The sequence below is a fragment of the Cyclopterus lumpus genome, chromosome 16 (assembly GCF_009769545.1).
Source record: "Cyclopterus lumpus isolate fCycLum1 chromosome 16, fCycLum1.pri, whole genome shotgun sequence".
Lineage (NCBI taxonomy): Eukaryota > Metazoa > Chordata > Actinopteri > Perciformes > Cyclopteridae > Cyclopterus > Cyclopterus lumpus.
This window is the reverse complement of record NC_046981.1, coordinates 3,691,192-3,702,790: the sequence shown is the minus strand read 5'-3', so window position 1 is coordinate 3,702,790 and position 11,599 is coordinate 3,691,192. Positions and strand designations below refer to the sequence as shown.

Genomic DNA, 11,599 nt, shown 5'->3' with positions numbered 1-11,599 from the left:
TAACTATTATTAATTTTGGATGCTCTGCTATTTTATTTTTATTTTATTGTATTGTATATATTTTAACCTTGTTTGCTGCTGCTACAAAGAATATTCCCCCTGGGAATAAAGTATCTATCTATCTTTCTTTCTTTCTTTCTTTCTTATTCTCTTTCTTTCTTTCTTTCTTTCTTCCCAGTAATGTGAAAACCAGATGCACTGTGATTCCCAGAGCAGAGAGTAACCTTATTTATAGCCTACAGATCCGTGTTCACTGATGTCCTTCCGGAAATAATCTGTTCAAATAATCTGCTAAATCTCAATCGACCATGTCAAATATTTAAATTATTTCCATCGCTTTTCCTTTCTGTGTATTTCCACACACGGTTACGGCGCCCTCTGGTGGTGGTGAATCGCGCACGTGACCGGAACCTTTTAAAGTAGCTGACCTTCTCAATCCCTACGGACATGTTTTGGTGTAACACACAACAATCAGAGGAGCTCGCAGTGTCCCCCCCCTGCCCGACATGTGCCCGACAAACCGTGATTCCCCGGCTCATTTAAACTCTCTGCACGTGCGTAAGTGACACAGCTTCGTTACTATGGTGACGGCTCAGAAAACGTCTGCTAACTAGCTAACTGCGCGCGAGTTCAACGGTTTTTATTTGAGCTCTCGCTTCGCTCGTTAGCTCCGTTCGTTAGCATGTCAACAAACTTTGGACTTTAGTTTGAACTGGGCCGTTTACGTCACGTGGCTCTTTCAGCTCGCACGAGCTCTTAACACGAGCTCGTTGGCCCTCGGTTGAAATCATCAGCGTGGACATTTTTTAGCTCATGTACACTTTTAAAGGTGACGTCAGAACCAGAACTGTGCATCGCCAAGTAAGGTGAATAACAATAATGCAAAAATAATATAAACACAGTGCAATAACATGAGTCATCATTAAAAAATATAACTATGGTAATTAAATACGTTATATATATATATTCATCATGTTTGGGGATTTCTCATTCCTGTGTTTTGGGCAACTTTTTTGTTGCCAATATCAAGTACATGTTTATGCATGTTTATGTACATGTACTTGTACCTGTTTATGTTGATGTACATGTTTATGTACATGTACTTGCCATTTTTTGCCAATATTACCAGTACTTATTCATGTACATGTGCTTGTTCATGTACTTGTTTATGTACTTGTTCATGTGCAATTATTTGTCAATATCACTAGTACTTGTTCATGTACATGTACTTATTCATATACATGTACTTGTTCATGAGCAATTTTTTGACAATATTACCAGTACTTGTTCATGTACTTGTACTTATTCATGTACATGTACTTGTTCATGTACTTGTTTATGTACTTGTTCATGTGCAATTATTTGTCAATATCACTAGTACTTGTTCATGTACATGTACTTATTCATATACATGTACTTGTTCATGAGCAATTGTTTGTCAATATGACCAGTACTTGTTCATGTTCATGTACATGTACTTGTTTATGTTTATGTAACTTGTTCATGTGCTATTTCTTTGCTAATCTCCAGGTTGGAGAGGGCAGATTTCGTTGCGACCCGTCTAGCCGTCCCTGAATCATGAGTGGCTCCAAGCCGGACATCCTGTGGTCCCCCCACCACCCGGACCGCTATGTGATCTGTGACTCTGAACTGGGCCTGTATCGCATTGGACCCACGGGCGGCTCAGAAACCAAGGCCGGCGCTCTCCCGCTCTCCGAAGAAACCGCTGCTACCCTGCTCGCCATTAACTCCGACACCCCTTACATGAAATGCGTGGCCTGGTACCCAAAGCACGAGCCGGAGTGCCTGCTCGCCGTGGGCCAGGCCAACGGCAGAGTGGTGCTCACCAGCCTGGGCCAGAGCCACAACACCGCGTGCAAAGAGCTGGTGGGGAAGGAGTTTGTGCCCAAGCACGCCCGGCAATGCAACACTTTAGCCTGGAACCCGGTGGACAGCAACTTGTTGGCCGCCGGGTTGGACAAGCACCGAGCGGACTTCTCCGTCCTCATATGGGACATCAGCAGCAAGTTTTCCCCGGAGGCCAGCGTGGCCTCCGAGAAGATCCGCCTTTCGTCCGTGGATTTGGACTCGAGCACGGTGGTGACCAAACCGCTGTACGAGTTGGGCCAGAACGACGCTTGCCTGTCCCTCTGCTGGCTGCTGCGGGACCCGAAGCTGCTGTTGGCCGGCATGCACCGGAACCTCGCCATATTTGACCTGAGAAACACCAGCCAGAAGACATTCGTCAACACTAAGGCCGTCCAGGGGGTGACGGTCGACCCGCACGTCCACGACCGCGTGGCCTCTTTTTTTGAGGGTCAGGTGGCCATCTGGGATCTGAGGAAGTTTGAGAAGCCCGTGCTCACGCTCACCGAGCAGCCGAAGCCGCTCACGAAGGTATGAAGCTCTTCATACAAGCTCTTTGAATTGTGTTTTTAATTCTGAAAAGCAAAGAAAGTTGCCGGTTAAAATCGCGCTGATTTCCTTTCTCCTTCCAGGTGGCTTGGTGTCCGACCCGTAACGGCCTGCTGGCCACGCTGACGCGCGACAGCAACATCATCCGCCTGTACGACATGCAGCACACCCCCACGCCCATCGGCGACGAGACGGAGCCCACCATCATCGAGCGGAGCGTGCAGCCCTGCGAAAGCCAGATCGGCAGCTTCGCCTGGCACCCGTCCTCTCAGAACCGCATGGTGGTGGTGTCGGCGGCCAACCGGGTCATGACCGACTTCACGGTGTTCGAGCGCATCTCGCTCGCCTGGAGCTCCACCACCTCGCTCATGTGGGCGTGCGGCCGGCACCTGTACGACTGCTCCGAGGACGGAGCGGAGGGCGCGATCGAGAAGGACATCGCCACGAAGATGAGGCAGAGGGCTCAGTCCAGGTACGGCCACGACACCGTCCAGGTGTGGAGGAACCACCTGCTGGCGGGGGGGAAAGATTCCCAGCTCAAGTGTCTGTGGTATGATCTGTTTTATATCCTTTCTGGTGATGACGAGGAGGAAATACAATCATTGAGAAACTACTGCGATATATAGTATTATTATATATATATATATATATATATATATATATATATATACATAGTATTATTATACTATATATATATATATATATATATATATATATATATATATATAGTATTATTATATATATATACTATATATATATATATATATACATACAATTGTTAATGCAGGTAAATATTATTAAAGTCATTAAATATTAAATAATAATATATAATATATATATAATACATATATATATATATATATACTATAAATATATATATTTTATTATATATATATATATACTATATATATATATATATACTGTATATAGTATTATCATGTATATATGTATGTATATATATATATATATATATATATATATATATATATATATATATATATATATATATATATACACAATTGTAATTGTTAATGCTGGTAAATATTATTCAAGTCACTGTATAGAAGTTTTCTACAATTAGTTTGTATACAAATGAGATGACCCCGATAACAATTGGTGGTGAAAACATCCTTGTGATATCTAATATTTTAGTCAGCCTTAATATATCGTACATTTTAAAGTTTATCTTCTGTAGTTTTGATGTATTTCTTGTATTCAGCTGCGGTTGTTGTTCTACTTTGGTCCGGTTTGAGTAATGTGATGGAAGTTCTGTCGTAGTTGTGGTTCTCAAGCACCTCCGATCCGCCCTGTTCTGTCAAAATCAGTTACATTTCCTATAAAAGCATCACATATGAAGCAGTGTGCGGAGGACATGGAGCTGAAGCTGCAGGGGAACAAACAGGCGGTGGTCTACTCTGGTATCAAGAACATCGTGAAGACCAGCTCGGGTGAGTCAGCGAGGCACCGATCGTAATACGTTCAAAACACGTCGCAAAATTGGGGGAAATGGGCTCACTGAATACACCGCGGATGGCCCTTCCTGGTTCCCCCAGGCACAACGGAGAGCCGCAGGTGCTGGAGCGGTTCAGACCGGCAGTCCGACGTACCGCGGTACCACAGCGAGGAGCGCTGCCTCGCCCTGCGGCTCTGCGGCTGGATCAGCCGGGGGCCCGACATCGACGTGGAGATATTCCTGCGATCGCTGGAGCACGAGCGCGAGTGGGAGCGGGCGGCCGCCGTGGCTCTGTTCAACCTGGACATCCGCCGGGCCATCCAGATCCTCAACAAGGGCGCCACCGCTGACAAGGGTGAGTGGGTGTGAGGAGGGAGGGAGGGAGGGAGGGAGGGAGGGTGGCTTAGGAAGCAGGCGTATCTTTGAAGCCGATTGTTGAACCAAACGCACTCAAACGCGCTGAGTGAGTATTTTCACCAACGTTTAATCTCTCCGATTTATTTTCTCGGTTCATCTGTAATTGTTTTGTCTATAAAACATCAGGGAACAGTTGAAAGATACTCATCACAATATGTCCTGGAGATCATGGTGGCTTGTTGTTTTGCCCAAAACTATTTAATTATTTTTGCTGCGACCAGCAGGTCTCTAGCTGGCTCTGCTGGTTGGTCCACAAATATTTCCCCCTCCTCACCCTAGGAGGCTGAAGTGTGTGTGTGTGTGTGTGTGTGTGTGTGTGTGTGTGTGTGTGTGTGTGTGTGTGTGTGTGTGTGTGTGTGTGTGTGTGTGTGTGTGTGTGTGTGTGTGTGTGTGTGTGTGTGTGTGTGTGTGTGTGTGTGTGTGTGTGTGTGTGTGTGTGTGTGTGTGTGTGTGTGTGTGTGTGTGTGAGTGTGAGAGAGAGAGAGCGCTTGCGTGCACGTACAAATGTGCAATTGTTTTAATGCGAGACCAAGAAACATTTGTCATTTATTATGACTTCAACGACTCTGTCATTGAATTGTTGCAGATTTAATGTGCTTGGAATTGTGTGTTTTTTAAGTAAGGCGACATTAAATCATGTAGCGCTTTAAAAATGAAGCAGATGCAGTATACAGATAAATAAAACTCTGCCTCAGGTCTGGAGCGTGTTTTGTAAAAAGCGCTCGTAAATGTGTTGAATGTAATTTTGCACTCCTGATAAACATAGTTTACATATTAAGTGTGTCTAAGTGCCTCGTTTCCGTTTCAGAGTCTCCCAACAAATGAAGTGAAGGTCTGAAGGAATTTAAAAAATGTAACAGCAGGAGATCCTTGTTTTCCACACAACACACGTCCTGCAGAGCTTTTCACACTGAGGATTAACAAAAATAGAGCGAGAGAGAGAGAGAGAGCTGTTGTTCATGTAAATCGTGACTGGAAAAACAAAAAAATTCCACCAAATGTAGGTCAAATGTTTTGTTCTAATGAGTTTTCTAAACATGATTGATGGGGAGATGCTTTAGATAAGGTGTGTCAGCACAGAGATCTTCACAGGCGTTGACCCCAGGTCCTGTTTTAACATTAAAAAAACTAATATCTAACTTTTATGAAACATTTTTTAAGCTAACTTTTACAATTTAAGTTGTATTTAATGTTAAAGGAATAGTTCCACATTTGTTTTTCCTCAATAATGCCTATTCCCTTTTCTTGCCCAGAGTTTGACGAGACGATCGAAGGAACTCTCATATCTGTCCACGAAATTTTCAAAATGAAATTCAGTTTATTTTGTATCGCCAAAAATCACAAATTACAAATTTGAGAGTGCTTTACAATCTGCAGGCAAAGGCAAGAAAGAAATATGCCACGAGACGCTTATCTAGAGCTAAACCTGGTAGACCAGTTTTTAAAAAAAAGATCCACTTACCTGCACCTGTAAAGCTCACTAATTAACCATGTCATAGCTTGTTTGTTTACAAAAAAAGTGCCTTGGATAGGCTTGTAAGCAGTTTGTTGTTGTTAAACCGTTAACAAAGCGTTTGGTTTCTCCCTTCATGCAGTCTTTATGCTAAGCTAACTGGCTGCTGCCTGTAACTTCTCACTTGGCGTGCAGACACGAGAGTGTTATTCCATTCTCTAATCTAGCTCTTAAAACGGATGAGCGTATCACCACTCGAGCATTAAATCACTGAACGTGTTTTATGTGAAACAATGCACAACCGGACGTCTGCTTTACTTCAGATTGAGCTTTTGTACTCTCTGAAGAAGGACGCAGGACGACCAACCAGAGATGAAGTGGTTTTGAATGAGAGCTAACCGTTTAAATAAAAGTAATTCCAGTCCCCTCTGAACTTTAATTTTTTATTGAGCCTTAAAAGCAAAATCCCCTTGAACAACTCGCGCAGTCAGGAGCTCCTTTTTTAAAAAGCTGCACTTTACAGTCAAGACTTTGCACAGAGTGAATGAACCTGCGTGTCCGGCTCCTTTTTTATTCCCAGGTGACCTGAACCTGAATGTGGTTGCCATGGCGCTGTCGGGCTACACCGACGAGAAGTCCTCCCTGTGGAGGGAGATGTGCAGCTCTCTGAGGCTGCAGCTGAAGAACCCCTACCTCTGCGTCATGTTTGCCTTTCTCACCAGCGAGACCGGAGCCTACGACGGCGTGCTGGTATTGAGACCTTCAAAGTGTTTGAATTTCTCTCTCTGAATAGTGGCTGTTTTGAACCAATCTAATGACAACGTGTACACGTTCTTCGCACCGCCGCTGCATAGGTAGTTAATTATTACTCCAGAAAAATACCAGAAAGTCACGAAACACCTCACAGAAAATGATCCCCTCCCTCATCTGATCTTGGCCGCCTGCTGCCGTCACATTCGTTCATCTCTTTAGACCTTTTCTTGGCCAAAAGTCAGTCGCTTTGACGATTTGGGCTTTTTAGAACGGACGAGGTGTGAAACACTTCCCTGCAGAACTGATATTTGAACATCACAGGCACAGGTTTACGGGCTCCGCACTGAATGCAAGGTGCTCCGTTGTCGAGAGCCTTGACGAGAGGAGTTGAACGATCTTTTGTCTGCGTTTCAGTTCGAGAGCAGCGTTGCCGTGCGGGACCGCGTCGCCTTCGCCTGCATGTTCCTCAGTGACGCGCAGGTAACGCCACACGGAGCCGATCCCTCCTCACGACGACGCGCTGCGGTTGCGCACACGTCACTTCCTTTAACACCATTCGTGATTTGCGTTTGTAAATATCTGCAGCTGCCTCGGTACATCGACAAACTGACCAACGAGATGAAGGAGGCGGGCAACCTGGAGGGCATCCTGCTGACGGGTTTGACTAAAGATGGCGTGGACCTCATGGAGAGCTACGTGGACCGCACCGGGGACGTCCAGACGGCCAGCTTCTGCATGCTGAAGGTACACAGAGTCAGACAGAATTCATGCACGTTAGTCTTTTCTTGTTTTTGTTTTTGTTTTATGTATCCTCGCTTACTGATGTCTCTGGCGAGATCCTCTGGCTCCTCGAGGTGCATTTCAGGAGAAGTCGCAGGCCGGAGGAGACGAGGAGGCACACAATCTAGGAAATGAAGCGGCCCACTGTTTACTGTTTGGGGGTCAATCTGTCTCTCTGCCACAAAACTTAACGTTTTGCCTGTTTGAGTCGCTTTCTGACAAATTGTTTTATTTTTCTGGCCTCTGGTACAATGATAAAATTGTTTTATAAATATATTTTACTGTTAAATGAACCCGTTACTTGCCCTCCTTTTGAATAATGTTAGAACAGATCTGAATTCCCCCCCCCCTGGGCCATTTATTGTGGTTCATTGCAAGAGGTGATAACAATGCCCTGTTAACGTGCGTTGTGCCATGCCAACTGCATGTTGTACTGCAGTCAGCGACCCCAAAATAAAAGCTTCAATCATTAACCTCAATAAACTAAAAACAAAACCTGCACCTGTCGGTCTGATCGCATCCTCTGATAAATCATAAAGGAGCGCGCTAATAAAACTCCTCATTTGTTAAAGGCCACGGCTGTTGTTCTTAACACAATCGACAGCTCTAATGACAATGTGAAGCGGGCCAGAGGGGTTTGCTCTCATGCACTTGTTTCTCTAAAGGAAGCTCCATAAATCAAAGCGGTGGAACAGGTCTGTAACTTATTTATTTAACGTGCTGTAGTACACATTCTCTCGGTCCTGCCCTAACCTGCTACCGACTGTTCAGTACAAAGCATCCAACACCTGAGCGGTAATTGCGTCAGCCATCGCATACATCTACGCAAACACGTACACATTCCACCAGAGGGATGGGTGCAGGAAGGATGAGCCTTCTGCGTCTGTGACCTGCTTCCCGGTGCAACGCGTACGCCGAGGGGATCATGACAAACAACGCTGAGGAATAACAACAATCTTCCCACAGGGTTCCCCAGGGGACGTGTTGAAAGATCCCCGAGTGCAATGCTGGATCGAAAACTACCGCAACCTGTTGGACGCCTGGAGATTCTGGCACAAACGGGCCGAGTTTGACATCCACCGAGGAAAGCTGGACCCCAGCTCCAAACCCCTGGCCCAGGTAACGGACGTGTGCAGTGCCCGGGAGCGAGTTACCCAGCATGCCGTTCAGTGTAACAGTCAATATTGTAGCGAGCGAGCAGTACCCAGCATGCCTTTCAGTGGTGTACCAAGCAACAGAGCGCATGCTTTACCCAGCATGCCGTTCAGTGGTGCAACAGTTAATAGGGGTTCCCTCTCAATATACTACACATACATAACGCATAATAACTAATGTGTAACCAATACATACGTCTTAAGGAGCTCAAGAGCTCTCACACGTCACTCTAAACACCTGCCAGATGAAACGACAACAAATGACAGTTTTGATTATTGTTTATCTGGAAAAGCTCAAACATTTGCTGTCTTCTCTAATGTGAGAACGTTGGAAAATCTTTCACCACTAGAGTCACAAACAACAAACTAGATTATAAATTATTTTTAAAAAAACGGTTGTAAACTGCGGCCATAAATACTGGTATTCGATCATTGGAATCATTATAGGTTGCTGGTGATGTTTGTGCCAAGCTCGTAACTCCCACCGCTGTGTTCTCATGAGCAACCCTTCCAGATAGTACACAACTGTACTTAAAAAAGATCCTTTTATAAAGCCGAATGCTAAACACGCGTTATGAGCACGCCGGTGCTGCAGGACGACCTCGGCACCACCTAAACCGCACCACTGACGTTCCAATATTCACGGTTAAGCACACTGGGGTTATTGCAGCGTGCTTATCTCCCTCTTCCCTCCAAGTGAAAAATCGGGCCAGCTGGCGAGCGTGTTGGTTTTACCTTCATGTTCGCCGGCCCTTATCAAACCACGACTTTTGTGTTTGTTCTCGCGCGACAGGTGTTTGTGAGCTGCAACTTCTGCGGCAAGTCCATCTCCTACAGCTGCTCGGCGATGCCCCACCAGGGCCGCGGCTTCAGCCAGTACGGCGTCAGCGGCTCGCCCACCAAGTCGAAAGTCACCAGCTGCCCCGGCTGCAGGAAGCCGCTGCCGCGCTGCGCCCTCTGCCTCATGAACATGGGCACGCCCGTTTCTAATTGCCCAGGTAAGCCGGCCCGGGCCTGGAGCACGGAGACGGACGCTCGGAGCGGCGTGTTTACAACCGAGCGCTCGCAGGAGGGGATGGCGTGGACTTTGATCGGCATCTAGAGGCCGTTGCACCTGGACGTTCAGCCGAGCCAGTTCCCTTTTTTCTAAATCAGTTTCTATTGCCATTGAGTCTGAACTTTATTGATTGCTAATATTGACTTGTGGATAAATCCTTGTTTTTTCCGGCAGTGACGGGGAAGTCCGAGGAGAAGGTGGACCTGACGAGGGAGAACAAGCTCGCTCAGTTCAACAACTGGTTCACCTGGTGTCACAACTGTCGCCACGGCGGCCACGCCGGCCACATGCTCAGCTGGTTCAGGTGGGGACTCTCACTGGATGCTGCGCTTGTGTGTGGACGCGTGGGTTCCGGTTCTGGTCCATGCACCTTCTGGTCGTTTGATTTTCAAATCTGGAACCACAAATACTCAAAAAATCCAATATCCATTAGTGCAAAATGGGACGATTGATCTTTTTGCTGTCAACTCTTTATGTCTTTGACAGGCAGTTAGATGACGAGAGTTATTTAACCCCATGTGGACCTTTCTCTGCGATAATCGTGGAAGGCAAAGTGATTCTACTGATCTATAGAAAGTCACTACTACTCTGAGATACCCATCCCTTAAATAGAAAGGTGTACGTAATGTTGTTAAATCCATGTGGGGATCCAGAAGGATGACGGTCCTCTCTGAGGGTAGAGATGATCCTCCTGTTGTCCTTCAACAGTAGCCTGCACTTATCTCTCTGACAATGTAGAGTAGAAATACATTTTACTGTGGCAAAACCCTCTTTGCTTTATTTTATTTCCAGCTGACTCAAGCTAAAGAGTAATGAAAATACAGAAAATCAAGCAATAATTCGTTAAACTCTTTTTTTTGCATCAGGCAAAAAGAAAAGTTTCTCCCCCAAACTTGTTTGGTTTGTTATCGCCCTTCTGTGTTCTTTTAGCCTGGATGTACAAACTCTTTGTGTATGTCAATATATATATGTATATGTATATTTCTTTTCATTAACCTTCGTGTGTTCATTACAGAGACCACACAGAGTGCCCAGTGTCTGCTTGCACGTGTAAATGCATGCAGCTGGACACCACAGGCAACCTGGTGCCTTCAGACAGCAGCTAAACGGGAGACGCTCGTCGGGGAGTGAAGCCGAGCGACCGGCCGGAAGCCACCCGGTGCAGGTTCACTGCTGCACCCGCTGCACACCACGGACAAAGGGAGGCCAGCACTGTCCTTCTCCTGAAGTGGCAGCTTGAAAAGAGCGACATGCTGCTTCAGATATAGTCTTGTGAAGTTAATGTTATAACAGAGCCCTATAAAGAAGAAGGCAGACTGTGTGTGTGTGTGTGTGTGTGTGTGTGTGTGTGTGTGTGTGTGTGTGTGTGTGTGTGTGTGTGTGTGTGTGTGTGTGTGTGTGTGTGTGTGTGTGTGTGTGTGTGTGTGTGTGTGTGTGTGTGTGTGTGTGTGTGTGTGTGTGTGTGTGTGTGTGTGTGTGTGTGTGTGTGTGTGTGTGTGTGTGTGTGTGTGTGTGTGTGTGTGTGTGTGTGTGTTACTGATCTTACTAATAACTGAATCAATGACGGAGAAAAAGGGAGCAAATGCAAACTCAACTGCTCCGCTGATGTAAATCCCACTCAGGAGAAAACACAAGAGGCTCGGCTTTAATCGGCCTCTTCCAATCTAACCTGAATCAGGCTTATAGTTTTATTGTGACCTATTAAAAAAAATAAAACTAATGTCCACTCACATGTCAGGTTGTAAAGCTGTTATCACAGGTGCCAATATGTGTGTGTATTTTTTCGGGCTTGTGTCTTAACACGCTATTTAAAGTCCCGTGTTTGTCTTACGAGAGGATCTCCACATACCTCATGAAAGCATTGTTCGGGGAGGGAGGGTGATGGAGTGGAGCGCGCACAATAACCACACACTTGCTCTCTTCGTGTTCCTCTGTGCCACTCTGAAGGGGTGGACGAGGAATTGGAGACGGTAGGAGGGGTGGTGGAGAGGGAGGGGGGGGGGGTGATGAGGAGTTAGAGGTGGGAGGGTTGAGTCTGTATTCACCAGCCCACTCCAGGCCTGTGGTCCATGAAAGAAGCTCGCCAGAAAACAGCAGCTGCTCGGCGCTCTGACAAG

The 11,599-nt window shown here is 46.0% G+C and overlaps 1 protein-coding gene across 3 annotated transcripts; it reads left to right on the top strand.

The window, feature by feature from the left end:
• The first annotated feature begins 450 nt into the window (after window positions 1-450).
• On the top strand, window positions 451-10,847 carry mios (missing oocyte, meiosis regulator, homolog (Drosophila)). Of its 3 annotated transcripts, none has more exons than XM_034554200.1 (12): window positions 451-558; window positions 1,531-2,397; window positions 2,499-2,979; window positions 3,765-3,863; window positions 3,969-4,223; window positions 6,319-6,488; window positions 6,906-6,971; window positions 7,077-7,235; window positions 8,238-8,390; window positions 9,219-9,423; window positions 9,657-9,786; window positions 10,498-10,847. In XM_034554200.1, exons 2-12 carry the CDS (start codon window positions 1,579-1,581, stop codon window positions 10,586-10,588), a joined length of 2,628 nt encoding a protein of 875 aa, XP_034410091.1. In that variant the 5' UTR covers window positions 451-558; window positions 1,531-1,578; the 3' UTR covers window positions 10,589-10,847. The 3 variants fall into 3 exon arrangements, with proteins under 3 accessions (XP_034410091.1, XP_034410092.1, XP_034410093.1); XM_034554201.1 differs by having other exon boundaries at window positions 466-554; XM_034554202.1 differs by lacking the exon at window positions 451-558 and adding an exon at window positions 573-866.
• Window positions 10,848-11,599: the final 752 nt, after the last annotated feature.